The sequence below is a fragment of the Aethalodelphis obliquidens genome, unplaced genomic scaffold, assembly GCF_003676395.1.
Source record: "Aethalodelphis obliquidens isolate GAN/ISIS:26980383/991018 unplaced genomic scaffold, ASM367639v1 scaffold55, whole genome shotgun sequence".
Classification (NCBI taxonomy): domain Eukaryota; kingdom Metazoa; phylum Chordata; class Mammalia; order Artiodactyla; family Delphinidae; genus Aethalodelphis; species Aethalodelphis obliquidens.
The window spans coordinates 10986487-11008684 of NW_020837999.1; the positions used below are offsets into that span (position 1 = coordinate 10986487).

Genomic DNA, 22198 nt, shown 5'->3' on the forward strand with positions numbered 1-22198 from the left:
TATATCTTCTTTGGAGAAATGTCTGTTTAGGTCTTCTGCCCATTTTTGGATTGGGTTGTTTGTTTTTTTGATATTGAGCTGCATGAGGTGCTTGTAAATTTTGGAGATTAATCCTTTGTCAGTTGCTTCATTTGCAAATATTTTCTCCCATTCTGAGGGTTGTCTTTTGGTCTTGTTTATGGTTTCCTTTGCTGTGCAAAAGCTTTGAAGTTTCATTAGGTCCCATTTGTTTATTTTTGTTTTTATTTCCATTTCTCTAGGAGGTGGGTCAAAAAGGATCTTGCTGTGATTTATGTCATAGAGTGTTCTGCCTATGTTTTCCTCTAAGAGTTTGATAGTTTCTGGCCTTACATTTAGCTCTTTAATCCATTTTGAGCTTATTTTTGTGTATGGTGTTAGGGAGTGATCTAATCTCATACTTTTACATGTGCCTGTCCAGTTTTCCCAGCACCACTTATTGAAGAGGCTGTCATTTCTCCACTGTACATTCCTGCCTCCTTTATCAAAGATAAGGTGACCATATGTGCGTGGGTTTATCTCTGGGCTTTCTATCCTGTTCCATTGATCTATCTTTCTGTTTTTTTGCCAGTACCGTACTGTCTTGATAACTGTAGCTTTGTAGTATAGTCTGAAGTCAGGGAGCCTGATTCCTCCAGCTCCGTTTTTCATTCTCAAGATTGCTTTGGCTATCCGAGGTCTTTTGTGTTTCCATACAAATTGTGAAATTCTTTGTTCTAGTTCTGTGAAAAATGCCAGTGGTAGTTTGATAGAGATTGCATTGAATCTGTAGATTGCTTTGGGTAGTATAGTCATTTTCACAATGTTGATTCTTCCAGTCCAAAAACATGGTATATCTCTCCATCTATTTGTATCATCTTTAATTTCTTTCATCAGTGTCTTATAATTTTCTGCATACAGGTCTTTTGTCTCCTTATGTAGGTTTATTCCTAGATATTTTATTCTTTTTGTTGCAATGGTAAATGGGAGTGTTTTCTTGATTTCACTTTCAGATTTTTCATCATTCCTGTATAGGAATGCCAGAGATTTCTGTGCATTAATTTTGTATCCTGCTGCTTTACCAAATTCATTGATTAGCTCTAGTAGTTTTCTGGTAGCATCTTTAGGATTCTCTATGTATAGTATCATGTCATCTGCAAACAGTGACAGCTTTACTTCTTCTTTTCCAATTTGGATTCCTTTTATTTCCTTTTCTTCTCTGATTGCTGTGGCTAAAACTTCCAAAACTATGTTGAATAAGAGTGGTGAGAGTGGGAAACCTTGTCTTGTTCCTGATCTTAGTGGAAATGGTTTCAGTTTTTCACCATTGAGGACGATGTTGGCTATGGGCTTGTCATAGATGGCCTTTATTATGTTGAGGAAAGTTCCCTCTATGCCTACTTTCTGGAGGGTTTTTATCATAAATGGGTGTTGAATTTTGTTGAAAGCTTTCTCTGCATCTACTGAGATGACCATATGGTTTTTCCCCTTCAATTTGTTAATATGGTGTATCACATTGATTGATTTGTGTATATTGAAGAATCCTTGCATTCCTGGAATAAACCCCACTTGATCATGGTGTATGATCCTTTTAATGTGCTGTTGGATTATGTTTGCTAGCATTTTGTTGAGGATTTTTGCATCTATGTTCATCAGTGATACTGGCCTGTAGTTTTCTTTGTTTGTGACATCCTTGTCTGTTTTTGTATCAGGGTGATGGTGGCCTCGTAGAATGAGTTTTGGAGTGTTCCTCCCTCTGCTATATTTTGGAAGAGTTTGAGAAGGATAGGTGTTAGCTCTTCTCTAAATGTTTGAAAGAATTTGCCTGTGAAGCCATCTAGTCCTGGGCTTTTGTTTGTTGGAAGATTTTAAATCACAGTTTCAATTTCAGTGCTTGTGATTGGTCTGTTCATATTTTCTGTTCCTTCCTGATTCAGTCTTGGCACGTTGTGCATTTCTAAGAATTTGTCCATTTCTTCCAGGTTGTCCATTTTATTGGCATAGATTTGCATGTAGTAATCTCTCATGATCTTTTGTATTTCTGCAGTGTCAGTTGTTACTTCTCCTTTTTCATTTCTAATTCTATTGATTTGAGTCTTCTCCCTTTTTTTCTTGATGGGTCTGGCTAATGGTTTATCAATTTTGTTTATCTTCTCAAAGAACCAGCTTTTAGTTTTATTGATCTTTGCTATCATTTCCTTCATTTCTTTTTCATTTATTTTTGATCTGATCTTTGTGATTTCTTTCCTTCTTCTAACTTTGGGGTTTTTTTGTTCTTGTTTCTCTAATTGCTTTAGGTGCAAGGTTAGGTTGTATATTCGAGATGTTTAATGTTTCTTAAGGTAGGATTGTATTGCTATAAACTTCCCACTTAGAACTGCTTTTGCTGCATCCCATAGGTTTTGGGTTGTCGTGTCTCCATTGTCATTTGTTTCTAGGTATTTTTTGGTTTCCTCTTTGATTTCTTCAGTGATCACTTAGTTATTAAGTAGTGTATTGTTTAGCCTCCATGTGTTTGTATTTTTTGCAAATGTTTTCCTGTAATTGATATCTAGTCTCATAGCATTTTGGTCGGAAAAGGTACTTGATACAATTTCAATTTTATTAAATTTACCTAGGCTTGATTTGTGACCCAAGATATGATCTATCCTGGAGAATTTTCCATGAGCACTAGAGAAAAATGTGTATTCTGTTGTTTTTGGATGGAATGTCCTATAAATATCAGTTAAGTCCATCTTGTTTAATGTATCATTTAAAGCTTGTGTTTCCTTATTTATTTTCATTTTGGATGATCTTTCCATTGGTGAAAGTGGGGTGTTAAAGTCTCCTACTATGAATGTGTTACTGTTGATTTCCCCTTTTATGGCTGTTAGTATTTGCCTTATGTATTGAGGTGCTCCTATGTTGGGTGCATAAATATTTACAATTGTTATATCTTCTTCTTGGATCGATCCCTTGATCATTATGTAGTGTCCTTCTTTGTCTCTTCTAATAGTCTGTGTTTTAAAGTCTATTTTGTCTGATATGAGAATTGCTACTCCAGCTTTCTTTTGGTTTTCATTCGCATGGAATATCTTTTTCCATCCCCTCACTTTCAGACTGTATGTGTCTCTAGGTCTGAAGTGGGTCTCATGTAGACAGCATATATATGGGTATTGTTTTTGTATCCATTCAGCCAGTCTGTGTCTTTTGGTGGGAACATTTAATCCATTTACATTTAAGGTAATTATCGATATGTATGTTCCTAGTCCCATTTTAATTGTTCTGGGTTTGTTATTATAGATCTTTTCCTTCTCTTGTGTTTCTTGCCTAGAGAAGATTCTTTAGCATTTGTTGTAAAGCTGGTTTGGTGGTGCTGTACTCTTTCAGCTTTTGCTTGTCTCTAAAGGTTTTAATTTCTCCATCAAATCTGAATGAGATCCTTGCTGGGTAGAGTAATCTTGATTGTAGGTTTTTCTCCTTCATCACTTTAAATATGTTCTGCCAGTCCCTTCTGGCTTGCAGAGTTTCTGCTGAAAGATCAGCTGTTAACCTTATGGGAATTCCCTTGTGTGTTATTTGTTGTTTTTCCCTTGCTGCTTTTAATATGTTTTCTTTGTATTTAATTTTTGATAGTTTGATTAATATGTGTACTGGCATGTTTCTCCTTGGAGTCATCCTGTTTGGGACTCTCTGTGCTTCCTGGACTTGATTAAGTATTTCCTTTCCCATATTAGGGAAGTTTTCAACTATAATCTCTTCAAATATTTTCTCAATCCCTTTCTTTTGCTCTTCTTCTTCTGGAACCCCTATAATTCGAATGTTGGTGCATTTAATGTTGTCCCAGAGGTCTCTGAGACTGTCCTCAATTCATTTCATTCTTTTTTCTTTATTCTGCTCTGCAGTAGTTATTTCCACTACTTTATCTTCCAGGTTACTTATCCGTTCTTCTGCCTCAGTTATTCTGCTATTGATCCGTTCTAGAGTATTTTTAATTTCATTTATTGTTTTCTTCATCCTTGCTTGTTTCATCTTCAGTTGTTTCAGTTCCTTGTTAAATGTTTCTTGCATTTTGTCTATTCTATTTCCAAGATTTTGGATCATCTTCACTATCATTATTCTGAATTCTTTTTCACGTAGACTGCCTATTTCCTCTTCATTTGTTAGGTCTGGTGGGTTTTTATCTTGCTCCTTCATCTGCTATGTGTTTTTGTGTCTTCTCATTTTGCTTATCTTACTGTGTTTGGGGTCTCCTGTTTGCAGGCTGCATGTTCGTAGTTCACGTTGTTTTTGGTGTCTGTCCCCAGTGGCCAAGGTTGGTTCAGTGGGTTGTGCAGGCTTCCTGGTGGAGGGGACTGGTGCCTGTGTTCTGGTGGATGAGGCTGGATCTTGTCTTTCTGCTGGGCAGGTCCACGTCTGGTGGTGTGTTATGGGGTGTCTGTGGACTTACTGTGATTTTAGGCAGCCTCTCTGCTAGTGGGTGGGGTTGTGTTCCTGTCTTGCTAGTTGTTTGGCATAGGGTGTCCAGCACTGTAGTTTGCTGGTCGTTGAGTGAAGCTGGGTGTTGGTGTTGAGATGGAGGTCTCTGGGACATTTTCGCTGTTTGATATTATGTGGAGCTGGGAGGTCTCTTGTGGACCAGTGTCCTGAAGTTGGCTCTCCCACCTCAGAGGCACAGCACTGACTCCTGGCTGCAGCACCAAGAGCCTGTCATCCACAGGGCTCAGAATAAAAGGGAGAAAAAGTAGAAAGAGAAAGGAAGAGGATAAAGGAAAATAAAATAACGTAAGGTAAAATAAAATAAAGTTACTAAAATAAAACAATAATTATTAAGAAAAAAATTTTTTAAAAAGTAAGAAAAAAAATACGGATGGATTGAACCCTAGGACAAATGGTGGAAGCAAAGCTATACAGACAAAATCTCACACAGAAGGATACACATACACCCTCACAAAAAGAGGAAAAGGGGAAAAAATCATAAATCTTGCTCTCAAAGCCCACCTCCTCAATTTGGGATGATTCGTTGTCTATTCAGGTATTCCACAGATGCAGCGTACATCAAATTGATTGTGGAGATTTAATCTGTTGCTCCTGAGGCTGCTGGGAGAGATTTCCTTTTCTCTTCTTTGTTCACACAGCTCCCGGGTTCAGCTTTGGATTTGGACCTGCCTCTGCGTGTAGGTCACCGGAGGGCGTCTGCTTAGGATGGGGTTAAAGGAGCCGCTGATTCGGGGGCTCTGGTTCACTCAGGCCGAGGGGAGGGAGGGGTATGGAGGGCGGGGCGAGCCTGCAGTGGCAGAGGCCAGCATGACGTTGCACCAGCCTGAGGTCCCACGTGCGTTCTCCTGGGGAAGTTGTCCCTGGATCCCGGGACCCTGGCAGTGGCTGGCTGCACAGGCTCCCCGTAAGGGAGGTTTGGATGGTGACCTGTGCTCGCACACAGGCTTCTTGGTGGCGGCAGCAGCAGCCTTAGCGTCTCATGCCCGTCTCTGGAGTCCGCGCTTTTAGCCGCGGCTCGCGTCTGTCTCTGGAGCTTCTTTAAGCAACGCCCTTAATCCCCTCTCCTTGTGCACCAGGAAACAAAGAGGGAAGAAAAAGTCTCTTGCCTCTTCGGCAGGTGCAGACTTTTTCCCGGACTCCCTTCTGGCTAGCTGTGGTGCAGTAACCCCTTCAGGCTGTGTTCACGCCACCAGTCCTCTTCCTGCGCTCCAACCGAAGCCGAGCCTCAGCTCCCAGCCCCGCCCGCCCGGGGTGAGCAGACAAGCCTCTCGGGCTGGTGAGTGCTGGTCGGCACCGATCCTTTGTGCGGAAATCTCTGCGCTTTGCCCTCTGCACCCCTGTTGCTGTGCTCTCCTCCACGGCTCTGAAGCTCCCCGCCTCTGCCACCCGCAGTCTCTGCCCGCTAAGGGGCTTCTAGTGTGTGGACACATTTCCTCCTTCACGGCTCCCTCCCACTGGTGCAGGTCCCGTCCCTATTCTTTTGTCTCTGTTTATTCTTTTTTCTTTTGCCCTACCCAGGTACATGGGGAGTTTCTTGCCTTTTGGGAGGTCTGAGGTCTTCTGCCAGCGTTCAGTAGGTGTGTTGTAGGAGTTGTTCCACGTGTAGATGTATTTCTGATGTATCTGTGGGGAGGAAGGTGATCTCCACGTCTTACTCTTCTGACATCTTACCCCTCCGGCCCCTATGTCTTATTAACTGGCATTTTTTCCCTTCACTTATCCTTTGGTAGTGTTGGTGTTGTACAGGCTTTGTTCCCTTGTCTACTACTATTATTGCTCTCAGTCTCCTGGTCTGTAATATGAGGTAATAGTTGTAAGTACATCATAGTGTTCTTCTAAGGATTAAGTGAAATTATTTAAGTGCTTGGCATAGTGCCTGGAATATGGTATTTAATAGATGTTATATATTGATATTATTGTTTCATTTTCATGGTGCTTCCCAAATCTATATGTTATACTGCATATATCAATATATAAAAATCATTAGTATTCTTGATATATGTGAAATAACCAATTAGAAAATATAATTTTAAAACATTCCCATTTTTTTTCTACTTTTTATTGGAGTATAGTTGCTGTAAAATGTTGTGTTCGTTTCTACTGTAAAGCAAAGTGAATCAGCTATATGTATACATATATCCCCTATGTTTTGGATTTCCTTCCCACTTAGGTCACCGCAGAGCATTGAGTAGAGTTCCCTGTGCTATACTAGGTTCTCATTAGTTATCTATTTTATACAGAGTTAAAAGATTTCCATTCAATGGTGAAAAACTATATGACACCTAAGATGAACCTAACAAAAGATGTGGGAGATCTTTTTCAAGAAAACTATAAATTTAATTTTAGGCAGTAAGAAAAGAAATAAATGAACATATATACATGTTCACGTATGGGAAGATTCAGTATCATAAAGATGTCAGTTCTTTCCAAGTTGATCTATAAGTTCAGTGCAATTCCAGTCAAAATCCTAGCAAAGTTTTTCATTGAAACTAAAAAAATAAACTCAAGTGAAAGAACCAAAACAGGTCCTGAACCAAGATGGTGGAGTAGGACGTGCTCTCACTCCATCTTGTGAGAACACCAGAATCACAACTAGCTGCTGGACAATCATTGAGAACTGGAACTCACCAAAAAAGATACCCCACATCCAAAGACAAATGAGAAGCCACAGTGAGACAGTAGGAGGGGCGCAATCACAGTAAAATCAAATCCAATAACTGCTGCGTGGGTGACTCACAGACTAGAGAACACTTATACCACAGAAGTCCACCCACTGGAGTGAAGGTTCTGAGCCCCATGTCGGGCTTCCCAACCTGGGGCTCTGGCAATGGGAGGAGGAATTCCTAGAGAATCAGACTTTGAAGGTTAGTGGGATTTGATGGCAGGACTTTGACAGGACTGGGGGAAACAGAGACTCCACTCTTGGAGGGCATATACACAGTAGTGAGCACGTCAGGACCCAGGGGAAGGAGCAGTGACCCCAGGGGAGACTGAACCAGACCTACCTGCTAGTGTTGGAGGGTCTCCTGCAGAGGCGGTGGGGGAGTGCTGTGGCTCACCATGGGGACAAGGACACTGGCAGCAGAAGTTCTGAGAAGTACTCCTTGGCATGAGCCCTCCCAGAGTCTGCCATTACCCCCACCGAAGAGCCCAGGTAGGCTCCAGTGTTGGGTTGCCTCAGGCCGAACAACCAACAGGGAGGGAACCCAGCCCCACCCATCAGCAGTTAAGCGGATTAAAGTTTTACTGAGCTCTGCCCACCAGAGAAACAGTCAGCTTTACCCACCACCAGTCCCTCCCATCAAGAAACTTGCACAAGCCTTGTATATCTCTCCATCTGTTGATATCATCTTTGATTTCTTTCATGAGTGTCTTACAGTTTTCTGCATAAAGGTCTTTTGTCTCCTTAGGTAGGTTTATTCCTAGGTATTTTATTCTTTTTGTTGCAATGGTAAATGGGAGTGTTTCCTTAATTTCTCTTTTAGATTTTTAGATTTTTCATCATTAGTGTATAGGAATTCAAGACATTTCTGTGCATTAATTTTGTATCCTGCTACTTTACCAAATTCATTGATTAGCTCTAGCAGTTTTCTGGTGGCATCTTTAGGATTCTCTGTGTATAGTATCATGTCATTTGCAAACAGTGACAGCTTTACTTCTTCTTTTCCAATTTAGATTACTTTTACTTATTTTTCTTCTCTGATTGCTGTGGCTAAAACTTCCAAAACTATGTGGAATAACAGTGGTGAGAGTGGGCAACCTTGTCTTGTTCCTGATCTTAGTGGAAATGCTTTCAGTTTTTCACAATTGAGAACAATGTTGGCTGTGTGTTTGTTATCTATGGCCTTTATTATGTTGAGGTAGGTTCCCTCTGTGCCTCCTTTCTGGAGGGCTTTTATCATAAATGGGTGTTGAATTTTGTTGAAAGCTTTATCTGCATCTCTTGAGATGATCATATTTTTTTTCTCCTTCAATTTGTTAGTATGATTTATCACATCGATTGATTTGCGTATACTGAAGAACCCTTGCATCCTGGGATAAACCCCAGTTGATCATGGTGTATGATCCTTTTAATGTGCTGTTGGATTCTGTTTGCTAGTATTTTGGGGAGGATTTTTGCATCTATGTTCATCAGTGATACTGGCCTGTAGTTTTCTTTGTTTGTGACATCCTTGTCTGTTTTTGTATCAGGGAGATGGTGGCCTCATAGAATGAGTTTGGGAGTGTTCCTCCCTCTGCTATATTTTGCAAGAGTTTGAGAAGGATAGGTTTTAGTTCTTCTCTAAATGTTTGATAGAATTCGCCTGTGAAGCCATCTGGTCCTGGGCTTTAGTTTGTTGGAAGATTTTTAATCACAGTCTCAATTTCAGTGCTTGTGATTGTTTTGTTTATATTTTCTATTTCTTTCTGGGTCAGTCTCAGAAGGTTGTGCTTTTCTAAGAATTCTATTTCTTCCAGGTTTTCCATTTTATTGGCATAGATTTGCTTGTAGTAATCTCTCATGATCCTTTGTATTTCTGTAGTGTCAGTTGTTACTTCTCCTTTTTCATTTCTAATTCTATTGATTTGAGTCTTCTCCCTTTTTTTCTTGATGAGTCTGGCTAATAGTTTATCAATTTTGTTTATCTTCTCAAAGAACCAGCTTTTAGTTTTATTGATCTTTGCTATTGTTTCCTTCATTTCTTTTTCATTTATTTCTGATGTGACCTTTATGATTTCTTTCCTTCTGTTGTCTTTGGGTTTTTCTTGTTCTTCTTTCTCTAATTGCTTTAGGTGTAAAGTGAGGTTGTTTATTTGAGATGTTTCTTGTTTCTTGAGGTAGGATTATAGTGTTATAAACTTCCGTCTTAGAACTGGTTTTGCTGCATCCCATATGTTTTGGGTCATTGTGTTTTCATTGTCATTTGTTTCTAGGTTTTTTTTGTTTTTGTTTTTTTTTTTTTTTTGTGGTACACGAGCCTCTCACCTTTGTGGCCTCTCCCGTTGTGGAGCGCAGGCTCAGCAGCCATGGCTCACGGGCCTAGCCACTCTGCGGCATGTGGGATCTTCCCGGACCGGGGCACGAACCTGTGTCCCCTGCGTCGGCAGGTGGACTCTCAACCACTGCACCACCAGGGAAGCCCTCTAGGTATTTTTTGATTTCCTCTTTGATTTCTTCAGTGATCTCTTGGTTATTAAGTAGTGTGTTGTTTAACTTCCATGTGTTTGTATTTTTTACAGATGTTTTCCTGTAATTGATATCTAGTCTCATAGCATTGTGATCAGAAAAGATACTTGATACAATTTCAGTTTTCTTAAATTTACCAAGGCTTGATTTGTGACCCAAGATGTGATCTATCCTGGAGAATGTTCCGTGAGCACTTGAGAAGAAAGTGTATTCTGTTGTTTTTGGATGGAATGTCCTATCAGTATCAATTAAGTCCATCTTGTTTAATGTGTCATTTAATGCTTGTGTTTCCATATTTATTTTCATTTTGGATGATCTGTCCATTGGTGAAAGTGGGTTGTTAAAGTCCCCTAGTATGATTGTGTTACTGTCAGTTTCCCCTTTTATGGCTGTTAGCATTTGCCTTACGTATTGAGGTGCTCCTATGTTGGGTGCATAAATATTTACAATTGTTATATCTTGATTGGATTGATCCCTTGATCATTATGTAGTTTGCTTCTTTTTCTCTTGTAATAGTCTTAGTCTTCATTTTAAAGTGTATTTTGTCTGATATGAGAATTGCTACTCCAGCTTTCCTTTGATTTCCATTTCCATGGAATATCTTTTTCCATCCCCTCCCTTTCAGTCTGTATGTGTCCCTAGGTCTGAAGTGGGTCTCTTGTAGACAACATATATATGGGTCTTGTTTTTGTACCCATTCAGCCAGTCTTTGTCTTTTGCGAGCATTTAGTCCATTTACATTTAAGGTAGTTATTGATATGTATATTCCTATTACTATTTTCTTAATTGTTTTGGGTTTGTTATTGTAGGTCTTTTCCTTCTCTTGAGTTTCCTGCCTAGGGAAGTTCCTTTAGCATTTGTTGTAAAGCTGGTTTGTTGGTGCTGAATTCTCTTAGCTTTTGCTTGTCTCTAAAGGTTTTTATTTCGCCGTCAAATCTGGAAGAGATCCTTGCTGGGTAGAGCAGTCTTGGTTATAGGTTTTTCCATTTCATCACTTTAAATATGTCCTGCCCCTCCAATCTGGCTTGCAGAGCTTCTGCTGAAAGATCAGCTGTTAAACTTATGGGGATTCCCTTGTATGTTATTTGTTGTTTTTCCCTTGCTGCTGTTAATATTTTTTCTTTGTACTTAATTTTTGATAGTTTGATTAATATGTGTCTTGGCGTGTTTATCCTTGATTTAATCCTGTTGGGACTCTCCGCGCTTCCTGAACTTGATTAACCATTTCCTTTCCCGTATTAGGGAAGTTTTCAACTGTAATCTCTTCAGATATTTTCCCAGTCCCTTTCTTTTTCTCTTCTTCTTCTGGGCCTCCTATAATTCGAGTGTTGGTGCATTTAATGTTGTCCCAGAGGTCTCTAAGACTGTGCTCAATTCTTTTCGTTCTTTTTTCTTTATTCTGCTCTGTGGTAGTTATTTCCCGTATTTTATCTTCTAGGTCACTTATCCGTTCTTCTGCCTCAGTTATTCTGCTATTGCTTCCTTCTACAGAAGTTTTAATTTCATTTATTGTGTTGTTCATCATTGTTTGCTCTTTAGTTCTTCTAGGTCCTTGTTAAACGTTTATTGTATTTTCTCCATTCTATTTCCAAGTTTTGGATCATCTTTTTTTATCATTAGTCTGAATTCTTTTTCTGGTAGACTGCCTATTTCCTATTTGTTTGGTCTGCTGGGTTTTTACTTTGCTCCTTCATCTGCTGTGTGTTTCTGTGTCTTCTCATTTTGCTTATCTTACTGTGTTTGGGGGTCTCCTTTTCTCAGGCTGCAGGTTTGTAGTTCTTGTTGTTTTTGGTGTCTTTCCCCATTGGCTAGGGTTAGTTTAGTGGGTTGTGTAGGTTTCCTGGTGGAGGGGACTAGTGCCTGTGTTCTGGTGTATGAGGCTGGATTTTGTCTCTCTAGTAGGCAGGACCACATCCCTTGGTGTGTTTTCAGGTGTCTGTGACCTTATTATGATTTTAGCCAGCCTCTCTGCTAATGGGTTGTGTTCTCTGTTGTGTTCCTGTCTTGCTAGTTGTTTGGCATAGGGTATCCAGCCCTGTAACTTGCTGGTCATTGAGTGGTGCTGGGTCTTAGCGTTGAGATGGAGGTCTCTGGGAGAGCTTTTGCCATTTGATATTATGTGGAGCCGGCAGGTCTCTGGCAGATCAATGTCCTGAACTCGGCTTTCCCACCTCAGAGGCACAGGCCTGACACCTGGCTGGAGCATTAAGACCCTGTCAGCCACATGGCTCAGAAGAAAAGGGAGAAAAACAGAAAGAAAGAAAGAAAAATAATAATAAAATAAGTTATTAAAATAAGAAATAATTATGAAAAATAAAAAAATAAAAATAATTAGTAAGAATTTAAAAAATTAAGTAATTTAAAAAGAAAGGAAAAAGGGCTTCCCTGGTGGCGCAGTAGTTGAGAGTCCGTCTGCCGATGCAGGGGACATAGGTTCGTGCTCTGAGCCGGGAAGATCCCACTTGCCACGGAGCGCAACGGGAAAGGCCACAGCAGTGAGAGGCCTGCGTACCGCAAAGAAAAAAAAAAGAAAGCAAAAAAAAGAAAGAGCAGAGCACCCAAAGCAAAAAAGAGATCCACCAATGATAACAAGCACTAAAAACTATACTAAAAAAAAGGACAGACAGAACCCTAGGACAAATGGTAAATGCAAAACTATACCGACATAATCACACAAAGAAGCATATACATGTACACTCACAAAAAGAGAAAAAGGAAAAATGTATATATATCTATATATTAAAAAAAAAAAACACAGGAAGAGAGCAACCAAATCAATAAACAAATCTACCAATGGTAATAAACTGTAAATACTAAACTAAGATAAGCAGAAAATCAGAAACAAATTAGATGCAGAACGCAAACCCCATGTTCCACATGTAGATGTATTTCTAATGTATTTGTGGGTAGGATGGGGATCTCCACGTCTTACTCCTCCGCCATCTTGAAGGTCTCCCCTCTAGCATAGCTTTTTACATCTGAAAGAAAGGTGATAGAAAAAGTTCAGGACTTTGGAGTCAGTATGACCTGGATTTGAATCATCACTTTGCCACTTGCTAACTTGCAAGGGCTTGTTTCTTAATCTTTCGGAGTGTCTGTGTCCATATAAATTCTACATATGTTAAATAAAATGTTTCTGAATTTCAGTCATTCTAAACTATTTATTGAGAAGCTACTGTGAAAAACGCAAAGTCCTGACTCATGGAGCTTATAGCTTTTCTGATGGGGGGGCATGTCAGATAGTAAATAGACCTATAACTCTGATGTCTATTAGTAATTGCTCTGAAGAAAATATAGCAGGGGAAGGATATAGAAAAAGACCAGGATTGTGTGTGGAGTAGAGGTGTTGAACGTTATTAAATATAGCATATAGAAAGTCCTTATAATATCTGGTTTGAGGAGCGATCAGAAGGAAGTGAGTGAGAAATCCAAGCAAATGTCTAGGGGAAAGAGTGTTCCAGCAAGTAAGGGAACAATACATGCAAAAACTCTGAGGTGAGAGCATATTTGCTATGTTCAAGGAACAGTGAGGAGGTGAGGCCAGTGATGCTGGGGCAGAGATGTGTTTCATGGAAATAGCTGGAGATTAGGTCAGATATAGCCAGGGCCCAGGTCACATAAGGCCTTTTACAATATCTAGGACTTTGAAATTCATTCTGAATGAGATAGGAGGTCGTGGAGGGTTCTGTGCAGAGGAGTGACATGATCTGTTTTTATTAGTTTCATTCTGACTGCTGTGTTAATAATAGACCAGGCAGGGTAGGGGTACTTGTGGGAAAAGTTGGACTGGGAGATCAGTTAGGAGGTTAGTGCAGGTATTAAAGGGAGAGATGGTGGTGGCATGTCACATGGACCAAAGTGACAGATGTGGAGGTAGGTGGTTGTATTCTTGTTATATTTTAAAGAATTTCCTGATAGATTGGACAGGTAGAGAGGAATCAAGAACCACTGTGTTCTTTGTTTTTGTTATTTATTTTTGGCTTGTGCAATTGAAGGGTAAGGAAAAGGGTGGGACTGAACAGATTTATGGGAGACAGTGGAAATTCGAAGTCTGTTTTGGATGTTTTAAATATGAAATGTCTGTAAGTGGTAGATATGGATGTGGAGTTTAGGGAGGAGGTTGGCCTGGAGGTTAAAATGTAGGAGACATCAGGATACAGGTAGCATTTAAAGCCATGGGACTTGAGGGCCTCAACAAGAGAGTGACAATAGGTAGAATAGTGACAATAGATAGTACTAGACCCCTCTCTAGTACTTAGGGGTCTGCCAAAGGGGAGAAAGTCATCAAAGGAGACTGAAAAGGAGCAGTGGGAAGAAAACCAGGTGATGAAAGCATTCCAGGACGTAGGGATCAATTGTGTCAAATGCTGTTGGGTCAGGTAAGGTGAGGTCTGAGAATTATCCAGGGTACTTGGCAACGTGGAGGTGATTAGGGATTTTCATGAATAGCCTTTGTGGAATGAAAGCCTAATTAGTTGTAAGTTTAAGAGGAAATGGAAGAGAAGAAGTAAAGACAGAATAAAGACATCTCTTTTGAGGAGTTTTTTTGCAAAGGAAGCAGAGAAAGGGGAACTGTAGACGGGACACGCCCTTTCCAGTTTGCAACCCTCTACCCTGCCTTCTTGTCACACCAGGTTTACTTCATTCACTCATTGATTACCTACCAGGACCCTGTAGGTATCTGAGTTTTCACCTGTACCTTACACGTTCTCCGAGAACATGTAATCAAAGCATCTGGTACAGGACTACAAGCGGTAGTTGCTGTTACTGATCAAGAAGAGTAATAAGCAAAGGCAGCAATACGATAGAAAGATACTTGTCTAAGGAATGGAACATTTTAATTCTAAAGTGTCATTAACCCCAGAATCACTCAAGTATATACGCTACTATTTGAACCTTTCCTCATCTTCCAGAGATCGTTTTTTTTTTTTTAATGAACACCAGTGTGGTACACTAACACATCCTACGATCTTTCAATTTTTAAATTCAGTGAAAAGTGAGTATTTACTTTGAGCTATTTGTGTTAGATGCTAAAGGACCTACACGGCTATGCAAGTTAGTTCTTTTCTTCAAATTTATAATTCATGGGGGGTAATTACCAAAATAACCACAACTTTGGAGGAGTACAGTGTACTGATTGGGGTGCATCAAAAGGGGCTCCTGGGGGAGATAATATTTAAAGTGACCCTTTACACGTTGGTATGGTTCTTTGGAACAGAGGGCTTTGTAGGGAATAGAAGTAATACTAGTAAAAGCTTAGAAGCAGGAAAGCATATGTCTAAATAGTTTACTGATTAGTGTGGCCATCTTTGTGGCTAGTTCAAATTGCTGGGTGGTTATTTTAATGAACTATGTGCAAAGCAAATAGCACAGCCTGAATCTGGTTATAAAATAAGGTTCATGGGATTTGACTTTAGCACTATATGTACTTAATTAGTTTTAACTGTAGCTCTGATTCTTGAATACTAATCTGTTTCTGTAAAGATTTCCTAATTTTTAATTGAATTTTACATATTGTAATGAAAAGTTTAAAATTGGACCTGTGTCTCATAAACTGATGCTTTGGGTAAAATAAGAACTTTGTATTGATTACTTCCAATACTCAAAATATGTTAAGACATTCTCAGCTTTAATCCTGAATGATACATATTGTCATTGCTTTAATACTTCTTTATATGTTCTTTTAAGACTTAAAACAAGGTTCAGTTAGTCTTTGTAAAAAGCATTTTTAGAAAATTTGAAGAAAAGAATTTATGTTGTGAAACTTTAAAAGTAATTGCATAGTTCTTCACCTCTCACGTAAATATTCTAGGAGTTTGAGAAGAGATTGTAATGGAGCAGGACCCTCTGGGGCCTTCCTGAGGCAGACACTTCCCCCATATCCTCTGCTTTAGCTCCTCTCTGAAGTACCTGGATAATAGTATTCTGTGCACATTTCCTGAGTTGTTTTACAGATTTGTAACAAGATTACATGTGCCAAAGTCATTTCTTTCTGTCTTTAGGAAATGGAGTTATTTTTTCCTTCGAGTGGAGTTTGTGGGCCAGCAAACACTGCTAAATTTACCAGCTGTACTACTTGTTGCATTGTTAAGCCCCATGCCATCAGCGAAGGTAAGTGCTGTGTTGAATACAATATAGCCAATACATTTTGCTAATAGGAGCTTATTTTGTTAATGTTTGTTTTTTCTTGATATATTTTATATATAGAAATTAAAGTATAATTTTAATATTTTCATTCATTTTTTTTGAAGGCACATGAATAAAGGTGACATAATATGAGGGCAAAATCTATCTGAATCTGTATCTTTCTCTTTGTATCTGAGCATTTCTAAAAGGTGTTCCTTGGGTTGCTGATTATGGTCATGCTCGTCCTGTTACTGGTCTTGATTCCTTGACTTACTCTGCCTCCTCTCCTCCCAACCACATGACTGTGATTCACTTAATTCACTTAAACAGCACTCCTAATCTAGAACAATATCTACCATATCTGCAGTATGCCCTTTCTGAGAAAGCTATAGAAACTTCTTTTGGTTCTCTGTATCTGAAACAAAGTTCTTTGACTGATGTGTGTGTGTGTGTGTGTGTGTGTGTGTGTGTGTGTGTGAGAGAGAGAGAGAGAGAGTTTGTACATTTTTTCTTCATTTTCCTTCATCTGTTTGTTTTAGTCTGCTCAATGTATTTTTGTCAGCCATCCCAAATCCTTTTGGAAATGAGATGGGGCATAATTTAAAAGATCATCCTTAAAAAACTAGAATATACTAAATAATAGATGAATGAATGGATTTTTAAAAATTTCATTTTCTAAATATTATATGGGTTTAAATAATTTTTAGTCTTTAAAGATTAAAACTATATTTCATATACCCATATTTGACATGTAACAGTAGAGGCATATGAGTTAAAGTATAAGAAATTTTTGTTAAATCTAATCAGATGGCAGAATACTTTATTTAAACTTTGACATTTCAGGGCATTTTTTCCTTGTTTCTTTTTAAACCTCAATTTTAGGGATGCTTTAAAACCATTCTGAAATGAGTAGCTAACCCAATTCAGCTTAAACTGTGGCTACAATTAAATATAGTTTGAAGTTTCATGTTGAATTTATTATTAGCTTTACTTGGCCCCCTTTCAATTGCTGGTTTATGTTTCTTTTTCTATAATGATCTGATTTCCTGGTATATTTAATTTCACCTGTGGTCTAGAAGAAGAGATTTTTTAAAAAGGAGTTATGAAGAGAGCAGCTGAAATGGAACAGGGAGTGTTACCTTCTGTTGATTGTCCACTCCCCCAAAGAAGACCTGAATGGCTTGTTGATTAAGCAAGACTGAGTTTACTGCCTACTACAGTAAGGAGATCACACCTGGATGGAGTCTTAGTGGATTTCACAATGGAGAGGTCACGGGCAGATATTGTAGAATTTCAGGTGTGACCTTGAGATATGTAAGGTGGGTCTGTCAATGCGGTGATATGATTGAAATGGGGCAACATTTATGATATAATAGTTTAGAATTAGTAGAAACAGTGAGGCAAGGATTTTAACCAAGTCTTAAAAGTATTTTGTTTGATGAGTGAGTTATTTGCCCAGTTGAGGGAATATTGTGAACTGTTTGAATAGACTATTGTTGAGATAAATGGACTTTTGGGAGGTTCCTGAAGTGAACAATGAAGTTATTTAATGATTTACAGCTTTATCTTTGTGGGTAATAATTTCTTGGCACAAATGATAATGTCATGTGGATGTAGGCGGCCTTAACTCTTAGTCCTTTAGTTAATTTACATGGATGTGGTGATTCACTTCTGACTTCTAAGAGAGCTAGAAAAAAAGAGCTTAGTTTGTGGAATAGATGGTGGAAGAAAATAATAGGATATACTAGGATATTTGCAGTCTTTTTACATATGTAGATTGAAATATATTTTGTCATTTGGGGACTCAGGTTTTAAAAGGGAAGAAAAACAAGGTGAATTTTTCTGTTTTTTTCCGAACTTAAAAATTATGCAATGTGTTTGTTTTTGATGTCCTTAGTATTATTTATATGTAGTTAGTTTAATTCCATTGATGAAATGAATTATTTTTCCTCTGAAATCAGGCTGTGTAGGTTTGTATTCTGGCTCCGCTACTTACTAGCCATGAGGATATTGGATAAATTACTTAACCTCTTTGTACCATGTTTCCTCATCTACAAGATGAGAGTAATAGTATACCTTCTTCACAAGGTAATTGTAAGGTTTAAATGCACTTAATGTAATGGTTAGATAACTAAATGATTAAATGTAGAGATTAATGTCCTAAGCAGTGCCCAGCACTTACTTAAGTGCTGCATAAGTGTTAGACATTATTACTATTATGATTACTGCTCTATTACTACTACCACTACTACTACCAATATCATTATCTTTTAATTTTTAACTAAAGGTGAATGGCTCCTTAGAAACAAAGCAATAGTTTAAAATACTAACAAAATCCATCATCCACAGAGAGAAAGAAAATCCCTATTAGTGTGTAAGGAACAAAATATTTTATTTTTCTTAAAGTCTCGGTCTAACTTAAGCCCATGAAGTAGGATCATTGCTTCCATCTAGTCGATTCAGCAGCTATCAGCAATTACATATTCTGATCATCCATTACGGTTGGCACTGGGCAGGAGGTAGCCCAGGTAGCCAAATCTGGGAGAGCTGCTTTTGCGCTTGTAATGGCCAAAAAAATTAGCCTTTTGAAGTATTAGAACCCTGAAGTTTTGTTGGAAATTTTCCTTTCTTATAACAGATTTCTGCATTAAACGATTTTACTGCATTGTATGATTTTAGTTTCCTTCTCAGTAAAATGAGTCACGATGGTTTAAAAAGTTTCCTCTCAACCTTTAAACCCAGATATTCTATTATTCTGTGGAACTGTATTGAAAATTCTTATAAAAGAAAGTTATATTCTGTATCTCAATGTTGTGTTTTGGCTGTAACATTTCTATTTTCACGGAGGCTATTTCAAAGCAATTTTAGATGTGTAAAAGATATATAGAGACAGTTTGGAGGTTGTCTGTTTACATTTAACTAAATAGGAAGCAAATTACTTATTAGAATGTTTGCCAGTTTGTAAATTTAATGCCAGAATGGTCTCTGATACACTAACTGAAACAGGACTAGATCTTCAGCAAGATCATATTTATCAAGTTCCTCACTTTTAAAAATTGAGCTATTCTTACTCAGAACCTCTTTGAGAGTGTTAATTTCCACCCTGAATGGTAGTTTTGATGCTAGGTAGGCCAAGAGCTCTAGAAGAGACAGTACACCCTGTGGAACCCCCCTGAATTTGGGCGGATTGAATTGGTTAAGTTCCCAGCTTTTTTGTATTGGATTTCCTTCAAGTAATTCAGCTTCTGGGATACTATGGAAGAGCTGTGACATTTTTTGGTGTAGAGAGATTGGATTTACATATGATTTGACTTACATGTAGAATCTAAAAAACAAATAAACAAACAAAAGAGAAACAGACTCATAGATTCAGAGAACAAACTGGTGGTTGCCAGAGGGGAGGGGCATAGGGGTATGGGCAAAATAGGTGAAGGGGATTAAAAGGTACAAATTTATAGCTATAAAATAAATAAGTCAGGAGGTTGTAATGTACATGTAGGGAATATAGCTAGTAATACTGTAACAGCTTTGTATGGTGTCGGATGATAACTGGTTTTATTGTGGTGATTATTTCATAAGGTCGAATTGCTGTACACCTGAAACTAATATAGATTGTATGTTAATTATAAATAAAGAGATTGGATTTAACATTGTTAATCTAACTCAATTTCAGTAAAAATTCTTGGAGTGGCCCAGTTTTGCTTAGAATGTCACAGTTTTGGAGTTTTGTGATTGTTTTATTCTATCTGAAGGAGTTGAAGCTAATTTATAACAGATGCACCAAGTACATTGAACTACATATAAGACCCTGATTTTTTATGGAACTTAGCATGCATTTTGAAATGCAGAATTATAGGCAGTAAAAATATCTAATGAATTTGCAAGTTGTGGGAACTTTAAATGAAATCACTAATTTATTGACTTGAAAGGAATCTCAAGAGTTCTGTTAGTTCTACAAAAGAATCCCAATCTTCAGGAAGGATTACATTTAATGGTCCTAACGAAGTAGTTGCGCATTACGCTACTGAAAAAATTTTTTAGAAATAATGAAAGTTTACCTGTTAATATGTTCCAATGTCCAATAACCCTTAGAGGAAAATGAGAGTCCCTGGGATTGTCAGTTTTAATGAGTTGACTGAGGGCAGAGTGGAAGAAGGTCTCAAATCTTGTTAATGAGACTGTTAGAAAGTACTTTTCTTAAGTATAGAACAACAATAAAAAATTTTATTACTAATTGCAGTTCTTATTTATGGAGTGATAAGTACTTTACATGAATTATTTAATTCTTAAAACTGTAAAGGTAGGTACTGTTTGAAACATATGCCACAGAGGAGGAAACCTAGGCAGTGAGATGTTAAGTAACTTGCTCAAAGTCACACAGCTCTTAAGTGGTGCGGTTGAGATTTGCACCAAGTTTGTCTTCGTTTATACCATTCTTCATTCATACATATCACTTAGACCCTATAAATCCCCATCATCAAATTTGATTATTAACCCCATTTTACAGATGTGGAATCTAAGAATTAGAAGGGATAGGTAACATCTTGAAATCCAGGGCTGTTTGATTCTACAGCTGGAATTATTTGTGCCATTCCATGAATATTGAGGTCAATTGATTGTGGAAAGATGTTCTTGATAAGTATGAAGGGTGATTTTAATACTTTAAAAAATCTTAACATACTTATGGTTTAAGATGGGACCTGGAGAAATGACTGCTGTTCTGGACAAGGTAATGGCAGTTAAGAGATGAATAACAAATTATTGAGAATTGTAAATTTAGAATACTTCCTTAGAACTTTTCCAGTTAAATGGGAATAATGCTTTTTATATTTTTAAAGATGTTTAATTTGACTAAAACAGTTCTTGTTTCTTTTATCCTATTTTTATATTTCAAGAATCTCCTTTTCCTAGGTGTAATTTATTTCCATTTGTTTCAGGTTACTCTGTCCCTTGCTCCTGCACTCCAGCACTGCTGCCTGCCTTTCAGTTCTCTAATACCCCTTGTTCCTTCTCTCCTGAGGGCCTTTTTACATGCTCTTCCCTTTGCCTGGGATGTGCATCCCCTCCTCCTTCCCCCAGCCCCCAAAATGTAATTTTTCTCAGAGAAACCCCAAGTGACATGTTCTCTTGGCATGCTGTGCTTTTCTTTTATAGCCCTTAGTACGCTTTGCTATTATATATTGTATAATTAGTATGTATGTGCGTATATATATATGTACATATATATTTATAGCTACAATGCATAATATATATTAATTTTTGAGTGATCATTGTCTTTTTCCTCTACTAGATTACAAACTGATTACAGGAACAGTATTTGTTTCATTGTCATACTTTAAAAAATATTTTGTACTCCTCATAATTTTTTTTTTTAGCCCATGTGTTATTTGGGAGTCTTTAGTGTCTGAACATTGTCAGAGAATATGGTCTCTATGATGGATATTTCTTTGAAATTTGTTGATGTCCTTTGTGACTTAACTCATGGCTCATTAAAAAAAAATTCCAGTGTGTGTTTGAAAGGAAGGATATTGTTGCATCGTTCTCCCTTTACATGTAAATAGCTATTGATTCAAACCTGTTGTCCAAACTGAATTTTTTTTTTTTTGTCTGTTTGGATAATCAGTTTCTGAAAAAAACTTTGTTAAATTCTTCCACATTAAAATTATCTATTATTATGAATTTGTCATTTCTCCCTTTAATTTGGACTGCTTTTGCTTTGTATGTCCTGAGGCTTTGTTGTGTGTGATTATCTTTTTGCTCCTTACATTAGTCTTACTTTAGTTCCAGTAATTGTTTTTTGTTGTTTACCTTAAAGGGAGGCATGTCTTTTCCCAATTTTTTTAAGCCTTTTGCTTATAATATATATCTTATAATCACTATGACTGAATTTTGTTTCATTCCTATTTAAGGAATTTTTGCTTTTTCAATCCAATCTAGTAGTCTTAGAATAGTTGAATTTAACCCATTGCCATTTATTGTGATAACTGATTTGGATTTCTTTATCTTTCTTAAAGTTTTTTTTTCATTATTTTCCCCTGCTCTTAAACCCCCACCCCTTTCCACCTTCTGTTGGATGGACAAATTTTTCTTTATTGCCCTCTTTCTCTTTTGTTTATCTGCTAGTTTGAAAGTCCTAGATCAGGGGATCAGCAGACTATAGCCATTGGGCTAAGTTGGGTCATCTGCCTGGTTTCATAAATAAAGTTTTACTGGAACACAGCCATACTCATTTATGTATTACCTATGGCTGCTTTTATTGCTACAGGAGTAGGGTTGAGTAGTTGTGACAGATACAGTAAAACTTCAAAAGAGTAAAACCTAAAGTCTGACCCTTTACAGAAAAAGTTTCCTGACCTCTGTTATAGAGTGTATATTTTTAAATTGGTTCCGCCTAAATTTTAGCATATGTACTTAACTCTAAATTTTATT

General features: G+C 37.8%; 1 protein-coding gene across 2 annotated transcripts in view; it reads left to right on the forward strand.

Moving 5' to 3' along the window:
- NME7 (NME/NM23 family member 7) overlaps positions 1–22198 on the forward strand; it is a 261651-nt gene that overhangs the window by 62185 nt on the left and 177268 nt on the right. For both annotated transcript variants that reach the window (XM_027086385.1, XM_027086386.1), the window contains one exon: positions 15646–15754. In XM_027086385.1, coding sequence (XP_026942186.1) covers positions 15646–15754 — 109 coding nt within the window. The remainder of the gene's footprint in view (positions 1–15645; positions 15755–22198) is intronic.